At 44.8% G+C, this 27,498-nt stretch overlaps 1 protein-coding gene and 1 pseudogene across 1 annotated transcript; one reads left to right on the top strand and one right to left on the bottom strand.

Moving 5' to 3' along the window:
* Positions 1-4,085: 4,085 nt before the first annotated feature.
* LOC114097418 (ferritin heavy chain-like) lies at positions 4,086-5,042 on the bottom strand (annotated as a pseudogene).
* A 15,542-nt stretch (positions 5,043-20,584) lies between these two features.
* LOC139702655 (HAUS augmin-like complex subunit 5) lies at positions 20,585-26,850 on the top strand. Its single transcript, XM_071604189.1, has 7 exons — positions 20,585-20,595; positions 21,175-21,287; positions 21,567-21,676; positions 22,908-22,969; positions 23,322-23,346; positions 23,913-24,018; positions 24,093-26,850. The coding sequence occupies exons 1-7, from the start codon at positions 20,585-20,587 to the stop codon at positions 24,395-24,397; spliced, it is 732 nt and encodes a 243-aa protein (XP_071460290.1). The 3' UTR covers positions 24,398-26,850.
* The last annotated feature ends 648 nt before the right edge of the window (positions 26,851-27,498 follow it).

The following is a 27,498-nucleotide window of genomic DNA, read 5'->3' as shown; positions in this document are numbered from 1 at the left end:
TCCTGGGTTAAGCACAGTTCTTAAACACAATACCAAAAGCACATCTATAAAAGAAAAAAAAATGGACTTCATCAAAATTAAAAACTTTTAGCTCTACAGATTTTATGGTTAGCAAAGAAAAGAAGAAGCTACAGACCAGAAGAAAACATTAGCATATCATCTAACTAGGTTTGTACCCAAAATATATTTTAAAAAAAAAAAACAATAAAAACTCAAGTAAAATGATCCTCAGCACTACATTAAAAAATGAAATAAAATAAAGGCATTTGTCCATCTACAACTAAAAATAAAAATAAAAAAATAAAAAGTTCAAGAAGATAGAGTCTATTTACAGGTTCCTTTTGAAGGTGAAACCAAGGATAAACAAGGATACACCTATCATCTGAGAGAGTAGCATTACACCAATCAGCAGCTGGGTTTGAGCATCTACAATCAACCAATAGATAGGAGGCGGGGCCTGTCTGGTCTCCATGGCAATTTCTGGTGACTCTTGCAAGCTTCTGGGTAGTCCTAGTAATGCCAGATCCAGCTGCCCTATTGGTCATGTTTAAGGTGAGCAGAGAGGATAAGGAGGAGGGGTATCAGGGAATGATGGGGACAGGAGTTTGTTACATATGGATAGAGAAGTGTTTGGAGAGGGGACAGATTTAGGAGAACAGGGAGGCTGTTCAAAGTGAATAGAGAAAGTTGAAAGAATCAGGAAGCTGGTTGGGGGTAGAAAGAAGTTGTTAGAGGGAAACAGGGCATGAATGTATAAGGGTCAGAAAAGAGACTACAGATAAAAATGGGAAAGGAGTTAGGGTTTACAGGTGATCAAGGAAAATCTTAGAGCAGCCAACTTAAAGGTTGGGTGGAAAAACCAAAGAGTTTATGAGAGAATAAATAGTAAAGGGTTAGGGTAGGATCATGAAGGATTCATAAGGATGGATATTGTAAGAGTGAGAGATATTGTAAAAGGATCAGTAAGAGAGTTATTGTGGAATTAGAAGTTTTATATAGTGAGAAGTTTAGAAAGGAACAAATAATTATAAAGAAGGCTTTACAGATTAAATGTTATATTGTGAGAATCTTATACATGGGGGTTTTGCAGAGGAAAAGAGGAGGCTGCTTTGAGGATGGCAGCCTTACAGGAATAAAATGCTGTAAGGGATCAGTTGAGGCTTAGGGGAGTTAAGACTCATTAGAGGCAAGGATTTGGGATGGGCCACAGTAGAAGCACCAAATGAGAAACAATGAAGGGAATCTTCAAAGCGATTGTATCGGACATGGAGGAAGTCTTAGAACCCAGGAAAATAGGTTACAGGGAGAGAGAATAATAGGGCCCAGAAGGTGGGGAGTTCTAATGGCCGTGAAAGTTTTAAACAAGCATAGAGAGAGGTTAGAGGGGACATAGTGGGAGTTATAGGGAATCAATGAGAATTTTAAAGGTTTTATAGGAACCAAGGAGAAATGCATTAGGGTAAAAAGGGAGGGAATGGGAAGGAGTGGCAGAGTCCAGAAGCCATACTCACCCAACCCACTCTCTGTCCCCAGGTGGCTGAATAAATGGTTGATGATGAGATCTCTGAAAACCAAGAAAATGATCCATCCGATGACTACTGTTTCTTAGCACTCTTGTCTATCATTATATGCTGTCCTGTAGGCTTTCTATCCTTAAACTATTCTCTCAAGGTGGGAATCTGCATGATGCCAACTCCCACCACCCCCCCACCCCGCCTCCTGGCCCTGACCCTGACTCAGCTTCTTCCTCCTCCTTCCTCTTGCGCTGGGAACCTGAGCTATGGCACCTCCTGTAGGTTCAGATCCCCATACTGGTCCTTATACTCCCATAGCTCACCCCTATCCAATAACGCTTTAAGCTCATCTTTTCCTGTTTGCTCTCCCCTGAACTCAGACAATGCGCTACAATCAAAATCAACAATATGACGAGGCAGCCGATGCCTCTGCAAGAGCATACTGCTGGGCCATCGCTGGCATTATTTTCGGCCTGGTCCCACTACACGCGTTATTACTCCTATCATTTATGAAGTGAACGCCTTCTCTCCTCATAAGCAAGTCAGCAAATACATACAACAGTGCAACTTAACCTTGTGTTTTAGCCAGTTTTTTCATCATTGTGACCAAAAGAATTGACAAAAACAATATAGAGAAAGAAAAGTTTATTTGGGGTTCACAGTTTTAGAGGTCTCAGTCCATAGAAAGCAGATCCTACCGCTTGGACCCAAGAGGAGAGAGAACACCACAGTGGAAGAGTGGGATCGCAGAAAGCAGCTCAGGACATGGCATTAAGGACATGGCAAAGAGAGGCTCTGTCCCCGAGGGACCCCAGAAATCTGCCTGTCTACAGTTACCACCTAGTTAATCCATTCAAGTGGAGTGGCACACAGATTAGTTTAAGGCTCTCATAACCCCATCATTTCACATCTAAACATTCTTGCAGTGTCTAACATGAGCTTTCTGGATGGACACCTCATATCTAAACTATAACACCTTGGCTGTATATATCTACTTGGGCTGAATAGGACACTTGCTCCTCAGTGTCTGGAGGGGCAACTGATTTGCAATCAGGAAAAAAAGTGTCCTTCCTACTCCTGCTCACTACTCAAACAGTCTCACTCAGATATGTGGGGAGTTTGCTCCACATATCAACCAGCAAATTTTGACACCAGATTCTTGAGCAGGCACCAATTGGGTATCCTATTTTGACTTAAGTCTGACACTTTCTACCTGGAACCCACAGTTCTTCCTGGATTCTGGATATTCTTGTGGGAGACCAAGAAAAAAGCTAAGGCCTTGCAGCAAAGAGTCACACACTCCAGTAGTGTCCAACCAATAAGGATGATGGGTAGAGACTTGTTACAGGAGTTGGGAGGACAGGAGCTCCCTGGGAGATGAGTTTTATCCCCTGTTGTACATAACTAGACAGGAAGAAAGGGACAGAGGTGAGAGCCTAATGGAGAGACAGGGTGTCATGCGTAAAGGGGGTACAGAGATAATTGGCTCTGTTGCTCAGAGTACACTGGGACAAGCACAGTTCAAGGGAAGAAATAACACTTGACCAGAGCAGACAGGCATTCTGACAAGACGGTGAGGAGATGATTCCATCACACTGAGGAGGGCAAGGAAGGATGTGATGGGGAATGTCCAGAACATTGGGGTTAATATGGAAGAATGGTAAAGTTGTAATGGGTGAACTGTGCACTGGTTAAACTCTTGCCTGTGCCTGGTGAGACAGACAATGCCACACACGGGTTACATGAAGTAGACATACTGCTCACAGATTGGGTGAAGGGGTCAGATTGAGACAGAGGAGCCATGTCAGGACAGACAAAACCACATCAGCAAACACTGGCTACATCAGGGCAGGTGGGCTGTTAAAGTGGCTCACTAAGGGTTGTCAGGGACCTTTTTAAGCAACATGCAGACCAGATAGGACCAGCTGGGGTTGTCAGAGTGGATCACTGAGGGTATACTGGGTTGTCAGGGGGAGGATCACAGGAACCTAAGTAATTGCAGATTTATAAATGTTTGTCCATGCCAAGGAGATCTTATGAATGGGTCTGGGGTTGTGTCTTGGGGCACACATGTCTTTCATGTGTGTTTGATGATTTCATCTGCAGGGGTGTTAGTGTGAAAAGTGTTGGCCAGACAGAGGGAGTTAGCTGGCCTTGGTGGACATATTGTCATAAAGGGAAAGTTTGCATGAGGTCACTGTGAGGTGATGGGTTCAGGGTGTCCTTGAAAGACAGAGAGGCATGAAATGGCTCTTTGTGACAATTGCTGGCAGGTCTATTGGGATTTGTAAAGGCTAATCAAGTGTTTATTATCAAAAGTTAATAAGAAATTCCCCAAGCTTAGTAGCAGGAAGTCCCTTCTCACAGGGCTGTCCAACTAGAAGGGTGGGCAAGTTGTGGGTCACTGTTTTTTGGGGGGAGGGGGGGTACCAAATTTCTTTATTTGAAGGAATGGTACAAATTAAAGAACATAAGTGGATGTTTGGGTACAACTTATAGAAAAGGTAAAGGTAACCCCAACATGCATGCACTGCCTTGGTGACCAGGGAAGTCACTTCCATGGCTATGGGTAAGTCAGCTTAAGGTTTAGCTCTGGTTATCACTGTCTCCCAGGGTGTGCTTATCAAAGAGATACTCTGCCACGCCAGATTCTGGGGCTCTCATCTTGTGCAAGTTGGTTTCATGGTCACCCAGTTCTCTGATGGATTTCACCTGCTCGTTCAGGTAAAGAGTCTCAATGAAGTCACACAAGTGGGGGTCATTTTTGTCAGTGGCCAGTATGTGCAGTTCCAGAAGTGACTGGTTCACACTTTTCTCCAAGTGCAAAGCACACTCCATGGCACTGAGCCCACTCCCCCAGTCACCGCGGTCTGGTTTCTTGATTTCCTGAAGGAGGAGTCGGCCTCCTCGTTGGTTCTGCAGCTTCATCAGTTTCTCGGCATGTTCCCTCTCCTCATGAGATTGGTGCAGAAAATATTTGGCAAAGTTCTTCAAAGCCACATCATCACGGTCACGGTAGTAAGACATGGACAGGTAGACATAGGAGGCCTAGAGCTCCAGGTTGAGCTGGTGGTTGATGGCGGCCTTCGAGTCGTGGTGGTAGTGCTGGCGCACCTGCGAGGGGAACATGATAGTCATGGGGGATGGCTGAGGAGAGGCCCGGTGCTGGAGCGATGGCGGAGGCCTGGGGCCATCCAAGGGAGCTATGAAGAGGTGGCAAAGGGCTGCTGGCTCTGAGCAGCCGGCCGGGGTGAGGGTCGAGCAACGGGTTCCGTCCAAGCACTGTTGAAGCAGGAAACTGCGGGTCTGGGTCACTGTTTCTGATGTGTCTTATTTCCCTGCTGTGTGGATGGTGATTTTCTGCTCCCCAGTTCGCCCTGAGGGCTCTGCAGCAGCTGGATAGGTGTCCAGAAATCATTCAGGAACAGGTGCACTGTTCATTTTGCAGGAGCTCACATCACAAAACATCACAGACTAAGTAGCTTAAAACACAGAACTTAAATTTCTTACCATTATAGAGTCTGGCAGTCCAAGATCCAGGTGTCAGCAAGTCTGTTTTCTTCTAATGCCCATCGCCTTGGTATGCAGATGGCTACCATCTTGCTGTGTCCCCACACAGTCATCCCTCTGTTTCATTTATGTCTTAATGTTCTTATAAAGATACAAGTAAAATTGATTAAAGAAAATACTAAAAACTCTACTCTGACTGAATTACCTCTTTAAAGGCCCTACCTACAATACAGACAATAATCTGAAGTACTGGAGTTTACCACTTCACCTTACGGATTTGAGGAGAATATAACTGGGTCCAGAGAATCTGTCTTAAGCCTGGGGACACAATTCCAGAATTAGAAATGGGTTCTATAGACTAGAAGAAGCCATATTTTCTGCACAGTGTTAAATACATAATATTGTTATGCAACCAGTTCCCATATCCATTTTCATCTTTTTAAAAGTGAAACACTATACCTGTTAAAGAACTAGTCCCTGTTTCCCCATCCCTTGTTGTGGTGTGAACTGATAAATACAATCAATAAGAATGTAAGTTATGGATTATAGATATTAGTAAAAAAATACAGATTATTGATATAAGATTTTGATAAGTGACATAAGACAATTATAAAGCAAGAACTGTCGTAGACAGGCCCAAGACTTTGCTTCCTTCTATTAAAAAAAAACTGTTACAAGAGCTGTTTCTGAGAAACTGAAATGAAAGCTGTTTTCTTATATTGTTTTCCATACTTTGTACCCCACAAAATGTACTCAACCCAGGATATGGTGGTCTTGATGACCCAAGACTTTGAAGTAGATTCTAGACCCCACTAACCACCTGCTTGAACTCAGGATACAGTTATCTAACACCTGCTCAAACCCAAGGTGCAATTGTGAGTTGCTGTGCTAAGTGCTGTCTTAGCTTCTACGACTGGCTTGCTTGTGTGACGCTAAGGAAAGCCCCTGTGGTTGTGTTTTTTGGCTTTAAGTTTTTCGGCTTTAAGTTTCCAGGATACAGGCCAGGAAATTGCTGTTCTCCCTCAGAGCTTCAGTCTCTACAGGTGGGTGACAGTCCCTGGCCAGGTAAATAAAGCTCTCATTGATTTGAATTCTCACTTAGAGCGTTTTCTGAAGCGGCTCCCCATCACACCCCAGGCCCAGACAGGCACATTCTGCAATCCATCTCTAGGACTCTGACTACTCCTGGTGCCCCGTAAAATTGGAAATACACAATATTTGTCTTTTTTATGACTAGCTTATATCATATTCTGCCCTGGGATTCATCGATGGGGTAAGGTGGGCAAGATTCCTTCTCTCCTGAGGCTGAGCAGTACCTTGTGTGTGTGTCAACACACATATCAACACACTATCGGCTACGTGAATGATGCACTCGTGATGTCAGAGGAGGGCGCCACACTTGAAAGGGTGCCTCGTGAAGCTAGTGCAGGAAGCGCGGGAACTGCATTGCGGAGCAAGCCAAGAGACGTCCCGGGCCTGGAGTCCACGGTGCAAAGGTGAGTCAGGGGGGCCAGGGGTCCCTGACAGCGAGAACCCCACAGCTCACTGAGGCCTCCCCACCTTGGCAGTATTAAGTTCAAGAAGAGCATCCCAGATTTGAGGGACAAACCCTGACAGCGACCCCACACTCCCACCCCACCCCTTAGTAATAACCACCACATTGGAGACTGAATCTGTAGGAGTGAGGGTCCTGTCTGAGAGCACTTCCCCGTGCAAACCACCTCTCACCCCAACCTCTGGAAGTAACTGGAGAAATGGGCACCCCACTTGGAATGAGGATGCCCCCATTTTTTGTAGAAACTCACCCTTTCTGTGACTAAGAGGGGCCTTCATTCTCCCAGAAGTGAGAACTCCTTAGCAAACACTCCCTACCATCATCACCCTAGGAATGAGCTTCCTTCATCTGTGTAGTGCCCTAGACATAAACTTACACCCTGTCCCCACAGGCTGTGTCTGGGAAAGGGGGCTGATATCTGGGCCTACATCTTGCAGCATGTGCATAGTCAGAGGTGAGCAAGTGGGATCAGGGGAGGGTGCCAGGAAGAGGGCACAGGCAAGTCTCACAGTAACTCCTCTTCCTCTACTTCTCCACTATAGCAGTGTCAAGAAGATCCAGGGAAACTTATTGTGGTAAGTGCTTCTCAATGTTGTCCCATCCTATCTTCTCCAGTCCCATCTGGTCTTGTCCCACAGTCTTACACTTCCTGCCCTTCCCTCTGCAAGCCCCACACATATCCTAACTCTGGCATGGTTTCTTCAGGTATGGCCACCAGGACAGTCCAGAAGGGAAAATTCCATGCTATAAGATTCCCTTCCACCCAAGAAAGAACTTGTACATCTTTTGCTCTAGGCCCTGCTTGGTGCTGGATATGTTGGGGTCAAAGGGTTACAAAACAGCCCTAATCCCTGCATTCCTAGGCCATCAGTCCAGGGGGAGCCAGAAATCAACTGGTGTAATGGCACAGTTGGGGGTATGCCCCATCAAAGCTAGTGAGGGGAGAAGGGGAATGGACAGATTTGGAGAGATGAAAAGGCTAGGGTGGGATCCAATTGGTGCAAGGAACCTAAATGACATCCAGGGGGAGGCTTTGAGGAGACCTCAGGACACCTCAATGTAGGAGTTAGAAAGAGATCACCACTGAGATGGAAATGTATCACTAGCACAGACAGACAACAAGCTGGGAGGATGTGAAACAAGCTCAGGAGGAAAGAGGGAGCCAAAGAGTATACCAGTACTTCTGCACAGGAAAACTCCTCATCCCTGGCAGTTGAGGAGCCTGGTGCCTTTCAAAAGGTAGTCAGGCCAGGCTAAGCCACAGTCAGAGCGAGCATCTGACCCTACACCTGATCCTACGAGGGCTGTCAGAAGTTGGAGCCAGAAGCCACATTGCAGCCTGCCTGCAGACAGAGATCCAAGAGTTACACCAGAGCATGGAGCTGATGGAGCAAGAAACTGAGGCTCAGGATGACAGCTGAGGCCAGGAAGAGGGGCAATATAATGCTGGGTGGCTGTGGAACAGGTGCTACAGAGCACATGGGACACCTAACATCAAGCTCTCCTAATGGCCCAAACTGGGGCCCAGCAAAGACAGCAGCATGGACTTCGAGACCCAATATAGCAGCTGCAGAATCAGCTCAGACACGTATAGAACATAGAGAGGTAGGCCTCATCTGCCCAAGAGACCAGCTTTCACCAGGTGGCCATACATTCTCCCTAGAGATCCCAGTGTTCTTCCCAGATCCTTACTGGGTTCCAGAGTTCTGAACACCCAACCATAGATTTAAGGTTCATAAGACCAGGGAGTTTGGTCATCTTACATACCTATATTTCCAGTGCCAGGAATAGTACCAACTGTACATCAAGAACACCATGTCTACGGGAACACAGTAGACACAGGACAAGCCCCTAACCCCTTGGACTTTATGCTTTGATGCAGAGAAGGCAGACTGCAAACTAGGAAACAGATCCTGTCATTTTGGGGAGAAATAAGTTCAATGAAGAAAAGACTGTGACCGAGGGAAAGGTGTTTGCTACCTGAGCTAGGATGCTCAGGACAGGCCGCTCTGAGGAGGTAACCTGGGTTGGGGCACAAATATTCATGGAGAGGGAACAGCCAGGCTCCAATCTTGGCCTTCAGGAAGAGCTGCCAAGAGGCAAATACAGCTCAGTATTTGAAGACAGGAGGGACAAATGAAGAGGTGAGGTAGGAGAAGCAGTCAGAGGGCCCTGGAGGCATAGGAGTTTTACTGGTAGATGGAGTTCATGCCCCGCCTTGGCCATTTATAACTGTGTGAGCTTGGGCAAGGGACTTAACTTTTTTGTACCTCAATTTCTAAGATTGATTGAATCAGCTAATGTTCACACCAACCTTTTAGAGTAGGTATGATAATGAGGTGAGTTAAATCACCTATAGCACTAAAGAGACTGCCTGTTCTCCACTGTTGTCATTCTGAACATGTCAGGGAAAGGTCCCATTGTCGTGCAGGGTTTTGAGCAGTGACTTCATCTTCCCCAGGTTGTATGAAACATGATTTCTGACCACTGGGTGGAGAACAGACTACAGGGGTGAGAAGCAGAGAGACCAGTGAAGGGGGCTCATGCAGTAGTCCTGCCAGGATATAAGGGTGGCCTAATCTTAGAGGTGGCCCCTAAGACCCAGGCTCAGCAAAACCTGTGACTAGCCAGGCTGGCAGTAGGAGGGTATGGGGCACAGACACCTGTTCTCCCAGGTACAACCTGCCCCAACTGCACTCCTTCCTCCAGGAAGGCCAAAGTGAATGTTTCCTTTGGGCCCATGACATCAGCAGCTGTGGCCCTGGATCCTGTGATCCTGGTGAGAGTCCTGGGCCATGGGAGTAGGAGTAAGGAGTCTGGGGCCAGGCAGATGCCTGGGTTTGGCCACATCCTTTCCACTCCTAAGCGAGATATGTGAACAGCCTGCCTTTGCCAGGCCCAGTTCCTTCAGAACCTCCTGATTCTCCAGGCCAGAGAAGGAATCTTACCATGAGCATCCGCAGGCCCCATGGACACTACAAAGAACGTGGATTGGGGCGGGGCGGGGGGGGGGCAAAAAGTCATTTATTTATTCTTCCTACAAAGAATTCTGGGGTATAGGAGGCCCATGCCCAACCCCGCCAGGGCTCCCAAGCTGGGACCCGTTGTAGATAGTGACAGCCAGGTGATCAGGCTTTTGAGGTTTGGGAAACCTCAGAATCTCTGAACATCCAGAAGAGGCTCTTACACAGCTAAGGAAGCAAGTAGGGAAGAGGTTCTTTGGTGAGTAGATTTAGCTAAGGTTTGAGAAGATGAAGTCTATTTATACGTCCGTTTTGAAAGTGAAAGCGCAGAATCCTGTATTGACCAATCACGTGAGTGCACAAGACCACTGTACCAATCAACTTATAGGTTGGAGCATCATTGCACCTGCAACCAGCCAATAGAAGTAGAAAAACGGGATAGGAGGTGGGGCCTGCCTGGTCTCCATGGCAATTGCCGGTGACTTATGCGAGCTTCTGTGTAGTCCAAGTAAGGCCAGATCCAGCTGCCCTAATGGTAATGTTTAAGGTGAGCAGGCAGGAGGGGGAGGAGGGGAAGGGGTGTGGGGAATGATGGGGAGAGGATTTTGTTAACAAGCGCATAGAAAAGTATTTGGAGGGGGCACAGATTTAGAACAGAGAGACTATTCAAAGTAGATGGAGAAGTAGTTGAAAAGATCAGGAAGCTGGTCGGGGGTAGAAAGAAGTTGTTAGAGGGACACGGGACACCAATTTATAAGGGGTCAGAGAATAGACTAGATAGATAATAAGGGGAAAGGAGTCAGAGTTTACAGTATTCAAAGAAAGTCTTAGAGTAGACAAAGATTTGGGTGGGTTAGTAGGAAAGGGTTAGAGCAGGATCAATGAAGGATTCACCCGGAAAAGTGGGGGAGATTATATAAGAATCAGTGAGCGCATTATTTTATAGCAGGAGAGATTTAGAGGGGAGTAATTAATTTATAATGAAGGTTTTACAGATTAAAAGTGATAGTGGGTGGATATTATTTACAGTTTGTTTTACAGGGCGAAAATGAGGCTGCCTTCAGGACAATGGCAGCATTATAGATAAAAAAAAATGCTGTAAGAGATCAGTTGAGTTTGAGGGAGTAAGACTCCTCAGAGGCAGGGATTTGGGGTGGGGGACAGTAGAAGGAGCCAAATGAAAAACCATGGTGGGAGTCATCAAAATGACTGTAGAGAACTTAGAGGAAGTGATAGGAAAATAGGTTACAGAGAGAGAGAGAGAGACAGATTATAGGACCAGAAAGTGGGGAGTACTAATGGACATGAAGATTTTTAAACAAGCATAGAGAGAGGTTAGAGAGGACATAATGGGAATTACAGGAAGTCAATAATGAGAAGTTTAAAGGGAGACAATGAAGATTTTATAGGAACTAAGAAGAAATGCATTAGGGTAAAAAGTGAGGGAATGGGAAGGAATGGCAGAGTCCGGAAGCCATACTCACCCAACCCACTCTCTGCCCACCAGGTGGTTGAATAAATGACCGATAATCTCAAGGATGGCAGGACATGACGGAAGGAAGCCCGATGACTACTTAATCTTATCAATCGTGGCTATCATTTGCTTCTGGCCCCTAGGAATTCCAGCCTTGATCTTTTCATACAAGGTGGGAATCTCCATGATGCCAAACCACATCCTCCCTCTCCCTCTTGGCCCTGACCCTGACTCAGGTTCTTCCCTGTTCTCCATCGCATCCAGGGAACCTGAGCTATGATTCAGACCCCACACTGGGTCCTGACAGTCCCACAGCCTCATATACCCTTTCATGCTTATCTTTTTCTGTTTCCTCTCCCCTGAAACTCAGACAGCAAACTACAATCAAAAAAGACAATATGGCAAGGCAGCCAAGACCTCTGAAATAACCTTCTACTTGTCCATTGCAGCCATTATTTTGTTGATTGTGCCACTCTTCATTATAGTCTTGATGTCATTGCTAAAGAAGTGACCTCATTCTCACCACAAGAACAAACCACCAAATACATGCAATAATGTAACTAAACACTGTGTTTTAGTCAGTTTTTTGTTTTTTGTTTTTGTTTTTGTTTGTTTTTTTTTTTTTTTTTTTTTTTTTTTTTGCCACTGTGAGCTAAAGACCCAACAAGAACAACACAGAAGAGGAAATGTTTATATGGGGTTCATGGTTTCACAGGTCTCAGTCTGTGAATGGCCAAATCTATTGCTCTGGGCCCATAGTGACATAAAAGAGTGTAGCAGAAGAAAGTGTGGCAAGAGGGCTTTGTTCATCAGGGACCCCAGAGACCTATCTCCTGGAGACATACCCTACCTGCCTGCAGTTGCCAGCCAGTTAATCAGCGCACTGATTAGCTAAGGCTCTCATAACCCGATCTTTTCACCTCAGCCTCTTTCACATGAGTTTGGGGGGACACGTCATAACTATCTATACCATGAAAACCTAGCAGTAAATACCTATTGATGATGAATGAGACACCTGCTCCTCAGTGTTTGAAGAGACAAATCATTTGAGATCAGGAAAAAAAGATTTCTTCCTACTCTTGCTCACTATTCAAACAACAGCCCGACACCAGGAAATGTGGGGAGATTGCTCCACACACCAACCAAGCAATTCTGACAACCTGATTCTCCAACACACCAATTGGGTACCTAAATTTGATTCAGTTCTGTCTATTTGGTATGTACACTTCCTCCTGGATTGTGGATATTCATGGAGGAGACCAAGAACAAAGCCAAGGGTTGTGGCTCAGTGGTAGAGCACTTGCCTAGCATGTGTGAGGCACTGGGTTTGATTCTCAGCACCACATATAAGTAAATAAAGGCCCATCAATGACTAAAAAAAAAAAAAAAAAAACCACAAAGCCAAGGCTTGGCAGCAAAAAGCCAAATGCCTCAAGCAGTATCCAGCTAATATGGATGCTGGGTGGAGACCTGGTCCAGGAGTTAAGAGGGCAGAAGCTCCACTGGGAGATGAGTTCTATCCCCTGATGTGCACCATCACTAGACAGGAAGAATGGTGCAGGGGTGAGGGAGAGACAGGGTGTCTTGGGTAAAGGGGGTACAGAGATAATTGGCTCTGTTGCTCAGAGTACACTGGGACAAGCACAGTTTGAGGGAAGAAATAACGCTTGGGCAGAGCAGACAGGCATTCTGACAAGAGGGTGAGGAGATGATTCCATCACACTGAGGAGGGCAAGGAAGGATGTTTTGGGATATGCTAGAATATTTGGGGTTATTATGGAAGAATGGTGAAGTTGTAATGGGTGAAGGGGTCTGGTTGAGACAGAGGAGCCATGTCAGGACAGACAAAGCCACATTGGCAGACACTGGCTACGTCAGGGCAAGTGGGCTGTTAAAGTGGCTCACTAAGGGTTGTCAGTGACCTTTTTAAGCAACATGCAGACCAGATAGGACCAGCTGGGGTTGTCAGAGTGGATCACTGAGGGTATCCTGGGTGGTCAGGGAGAGGATCACAGGAACCAGTCCCTAAGTAATTGCAGATTTATAAAATCTCCTCTTCCATGCCAAGGAGATCTTACACATGGCAGTGTGGATGGAATAAGAAGTCACTGCAGGTGTTAGGGATTGTCTTGGATTGTGTCATGGGGCACATGTGTTCTCACTGGGAACCACTGAAGGCTCTCTCTCATGTGCGTTTGGGGAGGATGCTTTCAGCTGCCTGTAGAATGTTAAGGAGACATCATATTTGATTTAGCAAGTCAGGGTTTTAGTGTGAAGCACATCAGCAGGACAGAGGGAGATTAGTTGGCCTTGGTGAACATAAAGGGAAAGTCTTGCATGAGGTCACTGTGGGGTGATGGGGAACCTTCAGGGTATCCTTAAATGTCAGTGAGGCCTGTAATGGCTTTTTGTGACGACTGCTGGCAGGTCTGTTGGGATTTGTAAAGGCTAATCAAGTGTTTATTATCAAAAGTTAATAAGAGGGCTGGGGATGTGGCTCAAGCGGTAGCGCACTTGCCTGGCGTGCATGCGGCCCGGGTTCGATCCTCAGCACCACATACAAAGATGTTGTGTCCGCCGAAAACTAAAAAATAAATATTAAAATTCTCTCTCTCTCTCTCTCTCTTTCTAAAAAAAAAAAAAAGTTAATAAGAAATTCCCCAAGCTTAGTAGCAGGAAGTCCCATCTCACAGGGCTGTCCAACTAGAAGGCTGGGCAAACTGTGGGTCACTGTTTCTGATGAGTCTTATTTCCCTGCTGTGTGAATGGTGATTTTCTGCTCCAGTTCACCCTGAGGGCTTTGTAGCAACTGGAGTGGTGTCCAGAAATCATTCAGGAACAGGAACACTGTTCATTTGCTAGGGCTCCCAATAGAAAACATTAAGACTAGGTAACTTAAAATACAGAAATTTAACTTCTTACCATTATGGAGACAGGCAGTCCACGATCAAGGCATCAGCAGGTTTGGTTTCTTCTAAGGTCCATCTCCTTGGCTTGCAGATGACTACCATCTTGCAGTCATCCCTCTGTTTTATCTGTGTCCTAAAATCTTATAAGGACACAAGACTAATTGGATTAAAGCCCACCCTACAAAACTCTAACTGAATTACCCTATTTTTAAATATATATACCCTATTTTTAAATATATATATACACACACTTAGAAGTAGGATTGCTTGATAATATGACAATTCTCTAAGAAAGGAATAGTTCATCTTTTTCTATATTTTTACTTTTTTTTTTTTTTTTTGTACCAGGGATTGAACCCACTGAGCCACATCCTCAGTCCTTTTTATTTTTTATTTTGAGACAGGGCGGCACCAGGGTCTCACTAAGTTACTTCAAGCATCGCTACATTACTGAGAGTGGGCCTCAAACTTGCAATCCTCATGGTTCAGCCTCCCACAGTGCTGAGATTACGGGCATGGGCCATCACACCAGGCCCCTCTTTTGACTTTTTTTAATATTTATTTTGTAGTTGTAGTTGGATACAATAATTTTATTTTATTTATTTATATGTGGTGCCAAGGATCGAACCCAGGGCCTTGCACTTGTGAGGTGAGTGCTCTACCACTGAGCCACAACCCTAGCCCCCTTCTTTTGGCTTTTAAACTCCACGTGCTTGTTATGATTAGCATATACTTTTTAATCTCATCGGAATACTTCTGTCTTTTAATTAGGATGTTTAGGCCATTACCTCTTATGTAATTCAGTGATATGGTCCAATTTAAATATGCTGTTTTCCTGTTTTCTATTCAGTGCATGTATCTTTAGTTCTCTTTTTCCATTTTTTTTCAATCTCTCTTTCAATTGAATATTATTTTATTTCATTTCCTTCCTCCTCTGTTGGCTTATTGACTATACATCTTTGTTTCATCATTTTTGTGGCTGTTGTAGTATTTTTAACTCTTGAAATTATCAGTTGTGTTTCAAGTAATTTTGTGACACTTCATACAGAGCTGGAAAGCACGTTCACTGTGCACTGTTAAACTCAGACACTGCCACACACGGGTTACATGAAGTAGACGTACTGCTTGCAGATAGGCAGCAAGGAACAATAGAAGCCTAAGAGTCATTGTGAAACAGTCCCCAAGGCTCAGGAAAGCTGGCCTGGGTAGTGGAGTCCTGTCTGTGTGCCCCAATTACACCATCGAGGAGGAAGCCCAGAAAGCCTCTCACTCCAGCTTTTATAACAGGGGACGCATGACTCAAGGGGATAAAGCCCTGAAGAACACCCTGCTCCAAAGGGGCCGCTAAAAGAAACACACCTTCTTCTGGTTGGTTCCTCCTTCTCTCAGGATGGTGCAATCCCAATACATGCTACAGTCATTCCCTAGAATGAAAACCTAAAAAGGGAAAAAACTGGATCAGACCAAGGTTTCTCAGAAATCTGTCATATTTCCCTGTCCAACAGTGTAGGAACCTTAGAGAATGTATTTCCATTCTTCCACTCCCAGCCTTTGTGCTATTGTTTCACATATTTTTCATCTATGTGTATTATATATCATACTACAATTTTGTGCTTTAAACTGACCAATAATCTTTTCAGAGATATTTTAATAATTTAAAATGTGGATATACTTATTCCCATTCCAGTGCTCTTCATTCCCTTTTATAGATTCAAATCTGACATCTTTTTCCTCCGACTTGGAGAGATTTTTGAAACTTTTTTTTTTAATGCAAGTCTGCTGATAATGAATTCTTTTAGGGTTTGTATATCTGAAATTGTCTTTTCTTTTTTTCTCCCCTCATTTTTGAAAGATATTTTTGTCAACTTTTTAGTTCTTCTAGTACTTTCAACATGTGTTTTCTCCACTGTTTTCTCTTTTGAGGGTTGGGGGGTACCAGGGATTGAACTCAGGGGCACTCAACCAATACATGTGAGCCACATCCTCACACCTCTTTTATATTTTATTTATACAGGATCTCACTGAGTTGCTTAGCATCTGGCCATTGCTTAGGCTGGCTTTGAACTCGTGATCCTCCCGTCTTAGCCTCCCAAGCCACTGGGATTATAGATGTGTGCCGCCATGCCACCAGGCTTCCACTGCTTTCTTCTTTGCCTTGCTTCCAATTAAAAATGTGCTGTCATTGTCTCTTGTAATCGTCCTTTTCCCTCTGGCTGCTTTTAAGATTTTCTTCTTGTCCCTGGTTTTGAGAATTTGATCACCATATGTAGTGAACTGTTTCTCTTGGGCATGGGATTCATTGGGATACTTGGATTTGGAAGGGTTGTAACTTGCATCTTATCTGGAATATTCTGAGTCAATATTTCTCCTAATATCTTTCTGTGTTCCCTTCTCCTTTGGGGATTCCAATTACATGTGTATTAGGCAGGTGGAAGTTCTCCCACAGTTCGCTGATACTTTTTGCAATCTTTTCCTCTCTTTGTTCTTTTTCAATCTTTTCATTTCAATATTTCAATTGGAGTAGTTTTTATTATTCTTATGTGTTGTTACAGTTTGCATCTAGGAATGGTCCACTGAAATGCTCATGTGTTGGGCAAAGCAGCAATGTTCAGAGGTGAGAGATAGGATTCTGAGAGCTGTAACGTCCTCCATGGATTAATCCACTTGATGGATTCATAATTTCAATGGACTACTTGGTAGTAACTGAAGACAGGTGGGCATGGCTAGAGAAAGTTAGTCACTGAGGGTGTGTCCCTAGGGATTCTCTCTTGTCTGGCACCTGTTAGATTCGTGCTCACTCTCTCTCTCTCTCTCTCCTTCCCGATCTGCCTCAGCTGAGCAGCTTTCTTCAGAAATGCCCTCCTGCCATGATGTTCAACCTCACCTCAGGCCCAGGTCAAGGGTGCTTGTTTACCATGGATGGGCACCTTGGAAACCATGTGACAAAATAAACCCTTCCTCCACCAAGTTGTTCTCATCACATATTTTAGTCATAAAAGGGATGAAAAGATAAATAATATGTATATCTTCATTAACGTTGTCTTCTGCAGGAATCTGTTATTATGCCTAGCCATTGTTTGTTTTTTTTTTTCACTTCAAATGTTGACTTTTCACTGCCAGAAGTTAAAGTGGAAATACATGTATTTTTCTCTTTCGTGCCTATACATAAATGTTTAATATCCTCTAGCACTTACATCACATAGTATATGGTTATAAGAGCTGTTTTAATATCTTTGCCTACAATTCTATCATCTATGTATATTATGGCTTAGTTTTAACTTACTGATTTTCTCCTCATTATGAGACATATTTCCCTGCTTCTTTACATGCCTTATGATTTTTACTGATATGTTTTGTTTTCTTTTCTTTTCTTTTTTTTTTTTTTTTTTTTTGTGTGTGTGTATGTGTGCTGGGGAATGAACCCAGGACCTTCCACATGCTAGGCAAGTATTCCAACACTGAGCCACATCCTAAGCGTTGCTAACAGATAATGTTAATTTTGTTGTTGGGTTCTGGAATACATACATTTCTTTTTTTTTTTTTTTTCTTAAACTGAAAATTTTTAAAAATACACAACAATAGTGGAATGCATTAATGGAATATATACATTTCTATAGATATTCTTGAAAATTCTTTCAAGAATGCACGTAACTAATAGCTTCATTCTTCTAAGTCTCCTCCCCATCAATGTATGTATAATTTTTTTGTAACAGCGACTAAACTCAGTGGACTTAACCACGGGGCCACATCCCCAGCCATATTTTATATTTCATCAGAAACATGGTCTGAATTGCTTAGCTCCTTGCTAAATTGTTGAGGCTGGCTTTGAACTCAAGATCCTCCTGCTTCCACCTCACAAGCCGCTAGGATCACAAGCTTAGGTCACTGCACCCAGTTCTCCAGCACTTTTTTACATCTTATTTAGAGACAGGATCTCACTGAGGTGCTTAAGGCCTCACCAAGTTTTTGGAGCTGGCTTTTTTCTTTTTTTAAAAGAGAGAGAAAAAAAAAGTTTTAATATTTATGTTTTAGTTTTCAGTGGACACAACATCTTTATTTTATTTCTATGTGGTGCTGAGGATCGAACCCAGCACCCCACGCATGCCAGGCGAGCGCACTACCACTTGAGCCACATCCCCAGCCCAAGCTGGCTTTGAACTCCCTATCCTCCTGCCTCATCCTCCCAAGCTGCTGGGATTACAGTCCTGCACCACCATGCCTCACACCTTTAATCATTTTTAGTCAGTTTCAAAGAAGGATTTGTTCTAGGGTTAATCTTTCCCTGCAACTAAAGTAACAATCTCTTCCCAGTACCCACTGACTACAAGGTGTTCAGTAGGTAGTATCATCCATGTTCCTTGGCCATTGTGGCTCTGAAGATTGTTCCCTTTACTAGTCTCAGATGTTTCTTCCTCTCCCCTCAGGGAGTTTCCTCCTGCACATGCTTGTATCATTACACACTCTACAGAATACTGGTGGGGAACCCCGTGCAGTTCCCTTCCAGGCCTGTTCTCTCCTCTCCAGGACCACACCCTGTGAACTCAAATGGTCCTGCCTTCTGTGCACTCCTCGCTCCTTCTCAGTTTAAGGAAGATGAGGTCTGCTCAGTCTCTGCTCCTTGCACTGAAGCCTAGAACCTCTACAGGCAGTCAGCCAAGGCTCACCCTTCTCTGCTTCTCTTCTCAAGGGTCACCATCCTTTATTGCCTGCTATGCATTGCTTCAAGACTGTCGTGTCATACATTTTAGCTCATTTTACAAATTTGTTCAGACAATTTAATTTGATCCCTATTACTCCATTTTAAGCAGAAGTGTAAGTGGCCAAAAATTTTTAGTTGTTTTTATTCTACAACTTTTACCATTCTCTTTTCTGCAATAATACTTTTGACAATAATACTTTAAGAGATGTTTAAGAATCTTATTATAAATTGGGTATAATTACAAGATTAATCAGATATAGGAACAACCAGGCTAGAGCAGTTAAGCTGGTACATGGAAAACTGAAAGAGGATCTAACCATTATCTCTTTTGACAGGATGAGGAGGGCTTTCTTTTAGGAGATGAAGGCCTCCCAGGTAGGGGGAAAGTTAGATACTAGGCCACCCAAGAATCACAAGAGTCTACCATGACCACATTCTCTGATAATCAAGTAAATTTAATATGCAGTCACATAACACATGAAATATAATGTATATAGCTAGTATATTAAAAAGAGATTTTATTGAGTTTGGGATGTAAAATCAGTGGTTGAGCACTTGCCTAACACTAGTTTAATTCCCGTGGCATCCAAAAGAATAAAAAATAAAAAGTTTCTCTAGAAATTGGTGTTATGCTTCTGTCAACAAACCAAAAAGGGAACAAGACTGTGCCAGTTCATGGGGCTGGGGATATAGCTCAGTTGGTAGAGTGCTTGCCTCAAATGCACAAAGGCCATGGGTTCAATCCCTAGCACGCACGCGCACACACAAAAGAGTATGCCATAACATATGACTAATATCCTTCAGAAGCATTGGATTGTGTGGTCAGACTGTTTAGTTCTATGATGAATTTACAAACCCTCATTCAAATCAGCCATGTCATCTGGCATTCCTGCTACCACTGCATGAGCATTCCTGTTCTTCTACATCCCCACCAGTATTTGGTGTTGTCAATGTTTTAGGTTTTAGCTACTCTAATTGATATCTAGTGGCATCCCATTATTGTTTTAACTAACAATTCCCTGATGAATTTGAGAATCTTGTATATTTATGTGCCATATGTAATGCAATTGGTGAGGTATCTGTTTATATCTTTTGCCCATTAGTTTTATTGCTTTTTTCTTACTGTTGAATTCAAGAGCTCTTTGATATTCAGGATACACATCCCTTATCAGGTATGAGTTTTGCAAATATTTCTTCCAACCCTGTGACTTCTCTTTGCATTCTTTTAACAGCCAATACATTTGAAAGTTCTCACTCATCTTCAAAGCCCTCAGAAAAGCTCATAGACCCAAGGCAGACATGGTGTATAACTGACTGATTTTTAAGTAGTCAACACTACACAGGACTGAGGGTGGAGATGGTTGTGGGGAATGACAGCTGTGGAGAAAGCAGACATCCAGGAGTCAACACTGCCAATTTTTATTCCTGGAAGCCCACCAAATTACATCAACCTTTGACGCTCTCTTCTGCTCCTCAATCTTTGAGAAGCAGTCAAAGGAATCTTCAGCTTCTCTCCAAACCTGCTATATCAGTGGCAAGCAAGGTCCCTTGTCCTTAGATCTGAGAGGCCCGAGCCTTGGATGTCTCCATGACACCTGTAACCCACAGGGTCACACACTGATCCTTGCTTCTCCCCAAAGCTGCTCTTGCTCTCAGGACCCCATTTCAAGGTTCACCCCATCCAGGAACCCTGAACCTCTGAGCCTCTCCCTGATGCCCCCACCACTACAGTCCAGCCTCATGACCCATCCAGGCAGTGTCCGCTGACCTGCCTCTCAGCCTCACGCTGGTCGAGCCCTGCCCTTGTTCTACACCTCTCATCCTGGCCTAGCCTCCTCCTTGGGTATCCAACTGTAGTCACATGCCATCACCTTACCCCCATTTATTTCGCCAATAACTAAAGAGTCAGGCTCTGTCCTGGACAATGAGGACAGAGTGGCAACCTAGGTAAGCATAATGGATGAGAAAGAGGTAGGTACCTAAAAAGGTAATACAGTAGAACAAAATGGAAACTTTAGTCCCTTAAGAGCTGAAGGCTCTGGTTTCACACATTGGTACACAGCAGCTCTGTTTACTGGCATTTAACCAGAGAGGCTTGAGGTGGCCGTCAGGTAGCTATAACAAAATGACCACATTTGCAGAAGCAGAAAACAAAATAACTGGGACAAAAGAACCAACCCCCACCCCGCCCAGGCTTAATGCAGTGGAAGTCACCAAGCAGTATGAGCTGAAATTCCCTAGTCTTTTGACAAGCTTGTACCCACATAAGGAACCTAAGGTGCATCCTCCAGTAGAATTGCACCAATCCACTGCCTCAATTTGCCCCAAACCTGCTTATGTATAAACCATAAGCCCTACTGCACTTGGGGCCAGACTTTGGGAATTAGCCCTCTGAGCCATGCCCACTAATAAAGTGCTGCTTCCAGATCTCGCTGTGTCCTGCCCTCCTTTCCCACTACATAACCACTTGCCAGAATCCCAAAATCCTGTGTTTCTCTCTGCTCTGGACCTCGCGCCAGCTCCCACTGAACTGCCACATCTCTGCTCTAGGCTTCTGCGCCCTCCAGAACGCCCAGAGCTCTATCTGTCGCAAAATGACCCACCCCTGCTGCTCATTTTCTACCATCCCTACCTAGGGAAGCGCCCACCTCCCCCACTGAACGGTGAGTTCCTGACGGTGGGGACCAGGGCGGTCTTGGTCACCGCGCAGCACAGAGTCAGCTCCTGGATCACTAATGACTCGGGGAGCAAAGGCGAGGACCTGAAAGGCTGCGTAGCGCGGGGAGGTTGGGGCCACGCTCTCTGCTCTACCTGCGCTCAGCCTTGGGACTCGCTGCTTCTGAAACTCGCGAGCAGTGAGTGCCGGGTCCCCTGCGAATGCCAGCCCCGTTTCTCCAGGACCTGAAGAGGGCACTGAGGACCCTCTGCCTCTTCACCAACAGCTGGCGGTGAGCGGAGCGGACGGGAGGCCAGCGGGCGCCAGCGCCTCCCTCAGTGGGGCCCACATGGGAGCACTGGGCGCTGCGGGACCAGCGGGACCGCCCTCGAGCAGGTGGCTCAGGACTCTCGGTCCTCAGGGCCCCGCGCGCCTAGCTGCTGGCGCACTAGTGACGTCAGAGGAGGGCGCCACGCTCGAAAGAGGGGGCGGGAGGCGGCGGCTGGGGCCAGGCGCTGTCAGAGAGCTGAAGAAGGACAGGAGAGGCACGTCTCCTAGGAATAAGCAGGAAGCAGGTTTATTGGCTGCAGCCAGGTTCGAAGGTTTTTATTTTTATTTTTTTGCCTCCGTCAAAGCACCCCTTTGAACTTTGAGTTCAGAAAGTTTTAAAACTTTGTATCCAATGTGTAAGGGGAGGAGCTCAGAGGCTCACAATCTGTAGAAGTTCACATAAAAGCAGCTTTTTCACTGTTCTGGGTACCCAATTCAAATCAAGGACACTCCGAAAATTAGTGTCTGGGAAAGGGAGAGTCCTTCTCCCCTTTCTTTCCACTGGCTGGCTCTGCAGGATCTGACTGTAGTCCTTTGAGATGCAAACGCCTCTGTGTAGGCTCCAGACCCCAGCTGAAGACCTTGAGTCCACTCTGTCTCTGCAAACACACCCTCCACCTGAAAACTCTGTTGTAGAAATTCTTACTGATACTATAAGAACAATTATGTTAAACAGAACTTTTGAAGCTTAGCTATGGCAGGGGTCTTCTGGGTGGAGGTCTCTGGCCTGATTCAGAGCTAGTACAGGAAGCGTGGGAACTGGGTTGCTAGGCAGCCAAAGAATCCATGCTGCCCAGGTGAATCTGGTGGGCATAGGGTCTCCCCGTTCTGCAGAGAGTCACTGACAGGACCCCACAGCTCACTGAGGGTTCTCACCCTCACCCAGCACCACATTACTGGGGCTTCCCGATCTTGGCAGTATTAAGTTCAAGAAGAGCATCCCAGATTTCAGGGACAGCAGCAGATACTGACTCCTTGCCCACTCCTTGCCAATAACCACCACATTGGAGACTAAATCTATAGGAGTGATGACCCTGTCTGGTCATCAGAACACTTCAGGGCAGACCACCTCTCACCTCATCTCTAGAAGTAACTGGAGAAATGGAGCACCCCATTTGGAATGAGGATGCCCCCATACTTAGTGAGAAACTCACCCTCTCTGTGACTAAGAAGGGCCTTCCTTCCCCCAGAAGTGAGAATTCCTTAGCAAAGACTTTCCCTACCACCATCACCCTAGCAATAAGCATCATTCATCTGGGTTGTGCCCCAGACATAGCCTTACACCCTGTCGCCACAGGCTGTGTCTGGGCAAGGGGCTGATATCTGGGCCTACATCTTGCAGCATGTGCATAGTCAGAGGTGAGCCAGTGGGATCAGGGGAGGATGCCAGGAAGAGGGCACAGACAAGTCTCACAGTAACTCCTCTTTCTCTACTTCTCCACTATAATAGTGTCAAGAAGATCCGGGGAAATTTACTGTGATAAGTGCTTCTCAATGCTGTCCCATCCTATCTTCTCCAGTCCTATCTGGCCTTGTCCCCACCCACAGCCTCACACTGATACTCTAAGAACAATTATGTTAAACAGAATTTTTGAATTTATGACAACGGTCTTCTGGGTGGAGGTCTCTGGCCTGACACTTCCTGCCTCACACTTCTTGCCCTCCTTCTGCAAGCCCCACACATATCCTAACTCTGGCATGGTTTCTTCAGGTATGGCCACCAGGACAGTCCAGAGGTGAGAAGCCTATGCTGTAAGATTCCCTTTCACCCAAGAAAGAACTTGTACATCTTATGCTCTAGGCCCTGCTTGGTGCTGGATATGCTGTGGTGGGGGGGGGGGGGGCAGGAATCAGCTGGTGCAATAGCACAGTTGAATGTTTGTCCCATCAAACCTGGTGAGGGGAGAAGTAGTATGGACCAGATTTGGAAGAGATGCAAAGGCCAGTTTGTGATCCAATTGGTGCAAGGAACCCAGATGACATCCGTGGGAGGCTTTGAGGAGACCTCAGGACTCCTTGGTGTGGGGCCCAGGGAAAATCTCACCACTGAGATGGAAATGTATCACTAACACAGAAAAAAAAAAAAAAAAAAAAAACTGCAGGAAGGATAAGAGAAACAATCTCAGGAGAAAAGGGGGAGCCAGAGAGTACACCAGTGCTTTTGCATCAGACAAGGAAGCGGCACAGGAAAACCCTTAACCACTCCCCTGGCAGATAAGGAGTCTGGTGTCTCCTAAAAGGTAGTGAGGCCAGGCTAAGCCACACTCAGAGGAGCATCTGACTCTACACCTGATCTCACCAGGTCAGCCGGAAGTTGGAGCTGGAAGCTGCAGTGGCACGCCTGCGCACAGAGATCCAAGAGTTAGACCAGAACCTGGAGCAGATAGAGCAAGAGGCTGAGGCTCAAGGTGACCCATGGGGCCAGGAAGGTGGGCATTGTAATGCTGGGTGGGAAAAGTGCTGACCCCTGTGTCTCCCACAGACCTGGCTGTGGAGCAGATGCTGCAGAGCACACGGGACACCCAATATCGAGCTCTCCTCCTCCGGGCCCAAACTGGAAACCTGCGAAAACAGCAGCACGGACTGCGAGTCCCCACACAGCAGCTGCAGAATCAGCTCAGGCGCCTACAGGACATAGAGAGGTGGGCCTCATCTGCCCAAGAGACCAGCTTTCACCAGGTGGCCACACATTTACCTCTGAGATCCCAGTATTCTTACCTGATCCTTACTGGGTTCCAAAATTCTGCACAACCAACCCTAGGATCTAAGGCCCATAAGCCCAGTTAGTTTTGCACCATCTCTTGGGTAACAACAATAGACATAGGACAGGCCCCTGTTTATGCTCCTGGACCTTATGCTCTGATGCAGAGAAGGCTGACTGCAAACTAGGAAACAGATCCTGTCATTTTGGGGAGAAATAAGTTCAATGAAGAAAAGACTGTGTGACCGAGGGAAAGGTGTTTGCTACCTCAGCTAGGATGCTCAGCACAGGCCTCTCTGAGGAGGTAACCTGGGTTGGGGCACAAATATTCATGGAGAGGGAACAGCCAGGCTCCAATCTTGGCCTTCAGGAAGAGCTGCCAAGAGGCAAATACAGCTCAGTATTTGAAGACAGGAGGGACAAGATGAAGAGGTGAGGTAGGAGAAGCAGTCAGAGGGCCCTGGAGGCATAGGAGTTTTACTGGTAGATGGAATTCATGCCCCACCTTGGCCATTTATAACTGTGTGAACTTGGGCAAGGGACTTAACTTCTTTGTACCTCAATTTCTAAAAGCTATCTATGCTAAGCCTCAGGCTAGCATCATTCTGAATGGAGAAAAATTGAAGGCATTCCCTCTAAAATCTGGAACAAGACAGGGATGCCCTCTCTCACCACTTCTATTCAATATAGTTCTCAAAATACTGGCCAGAGCAATTAGACAGACGAAAGAAATTAAAGGCATAAAGATAGGAAAAGAAGAACTTATATTATCACTATTTGCGATTGACATGATCCTATACCTAGCAGACCCAAAAGGTTCTACAAAGAAACTACTAGAGCTAATAAATGAATTCAGCAAAGTGGCAGGATATAAGATCAACATGCATAAATCAAAGGCATTACTGTATATCAGCGACAAATCTTCTGAAAAGGAAATGAGGACAACCACCCCATTTACAATATCCTCAAAAAAATAAAATAAAATACTTGGGAATCAACCTAACAAAAGAGGTGAAAGATTTATACAATGAAAACTACAGAACCCTAAAGAAAGAAATAGAAGAAGATCTTAGAAGATGGAAAAATATACCCTGTTCATGGATAGGCAGAACTAACATCATCAAAATGGCGATATTACCAAAAGTTCTCTATAGGTTTAATGCAATGCCAATCAAAATCCCAAAGGCATTTCTTATAGAAATATATAAAGCAATCATGAAATTCATCTGGAAAAATAAAAGACCCAGAATAGCAAAAGCAATTCTAAGCAGGAAGAGTGAAACAGGCAGTATAGCAATACCAGACTTCAAACTATACTACAGAGCAATAGTAACAAAAACATCATGGTACTGGTACCAAAACAGGCGGGTGGACCAATGGAACAGAATAGAGGACACAGAGACCAATCCACAAAATTACAACTATCTTATATTTGACAAAGGTGCTAAAAGCATGCAATGGAGAAAAGATAGCATCTTCAACAAATGGTGCTGGGAAAACTGGAAATCCATATGCAACAAAATGAATCTGAATCCCTTTCTCTCACCATGCACAAAAGTTAACTCAGAATGGATCAAGGAGCTTGATATCAAAACAGAGACTGAGTCTGATAGAAGAAAAAGTTGGCTCTGATCTACATATTGTGGGGTCGGGCTCCAAATTCCTTAATAGGATACCCATAGCACAAGAGTTAAAAATAAGAATCAACAAATGAGACTTACTCAAACTAAAAAGTTTTTTCTCAGCAAGAGAAATAATAAGAGAGGTAAATAGGGAGCCTACATTCTGGGAACAAATTTTTAATCCTCACACTTCAGATAGAGCCCTAATATCCAGAGTATACAAAGAACTCAAAAAGTTAAACAATAAGAAAACAAACAACCCAATCAACAAATGGGCCAAGGACCTGAACAGACACTTCTCAGAGGAGGACATACAATCAATCAACAAGTACATGAAAAAATGCTCACCATCTCTAGCAGTCAGAGAAATGCAAATCAAAACCACCCTAAGATACCATCTCACTCCAGTAAGATTGGCAGCCATTATGAAGTCAAACAATAACAAGTGCTGGCGAGGATGTGGGGAAAAGGTGGGACTGCAAATTGGTGCGGCCAATTTGGAAAGCAGTATGGAGATACCTCGGAAAGCTGGGAATGGAACCACCATTTGACGCAGCTATCCCCCTTCTCGGTCTATTCCCCAAAGACCTTAAAAGAGTGTATTATAGGGATACAGCTACATCCATGTTCATAGCAACACAATTCACAATAGCTAGACTGTGGAACCAACCTAGATGCCCTTCGATAGATGAATGGATAAAAAAAAAATGTGGCATTTATACACAATGGAGTATTACTCAGCACTAAAAAATGACAAAATCATGGCATTTGCAGGGAAATGGATGGCATTAGAGCAGATTATGCTAAGTGAAGTCAGCCAATCCCTAAAAAACAAATGCCAAATGTCTTCTTTGATATAAGGAGGGCAACAAAGAACAGAACAGGGAGGAAGAGCATGAGAAGATAACCATTAAACAGGGACAAGAGTGGGGAGGGAAAGGGAGAGAGAAGGGAAATTGCATGGAAATGGAAGGAGACCCTCATTGTTGCGCAAAATTACATATAAGAGGAAGTGAAGGGAAAGGGGAAAAAAACAAGAGAGAAAAATGAATTACGGTAGATGGGGTAGAGAGAGAAGATGGGAGGGGAGGGGGATAGTAGAGGATAGGAAGGGCATCAAAATACAACATACACTAGTATGGCAGTATGTAAATAAGTGGAAGTGTAACCGATGTGATTCTGCAATCTGTATACGGGGTAAAAATGGGAGTTCATAATCCACTTGAATCAAATGTATGAAATATGTCAAGAGCTTTGTAATGTTTTGAACAACTAATAATAAAAAAAGAAAGACATGGAAAAAAAATAAATAAATCTAAAGAAAGATATTGTGTCATCTACAACTTTTTTTAAAAAATTAAAAAAAGAAGCAGAAAGTGATAGTCACAGCTATTGGGGTTGGGGAAGCCTGGGAGGCTCAAAGTAACCAGAAGAGACCCTTTCCCAGCTAAGGAAGCAGGGAGGTGAGGGGTTCTCTGACACGGAGGCTTAGTTGGGGTCACGAAGGCATCCCAGGTTTAGCACGCATGTAAAAGCCCCAAGGGTTGTAAACTGTAGAATTAAGG

This window comes from Marmota flaviventris, chromosome 18 (genome assembly GCF_047511675.1).
Source record: "Marmota flaviventris isolate mMarFla1 chromosome 18, mMarFla1.hap1, whole genome shotgun sequence".
Lineage (NCBI taxonomy): Eukaryota > Metazoa > Chordata > Mammalia > Rodentia > Sciuridae > Marmota > Marmota flaviventris.
Note: the sequence above shows the minus strand (reverse complement) of the source record. Positions and strands in the feature narration are given on the sequence as shown.

Excerpts from the sequence above, each read along its gene's own strand:
- LOC139702655 (XM_071604189.1), top strand. Across the intron at positions 21,288-21,566 it reads CCCACCTCCCCCACTGAACG|CTGGCGGTGAGCGGAGCGGA; the intron begins GTGAGTTCCTGA and ends CTTCACCAACAG. Across the intron at positions 21,677-22,907 it reads GCGGGACCGCCCTCGAGCAG|GCTGTGTCTGGGCAAGGGGC; the intron begins GTGGCTCAGGAC and ends CTGTCGCCACAG.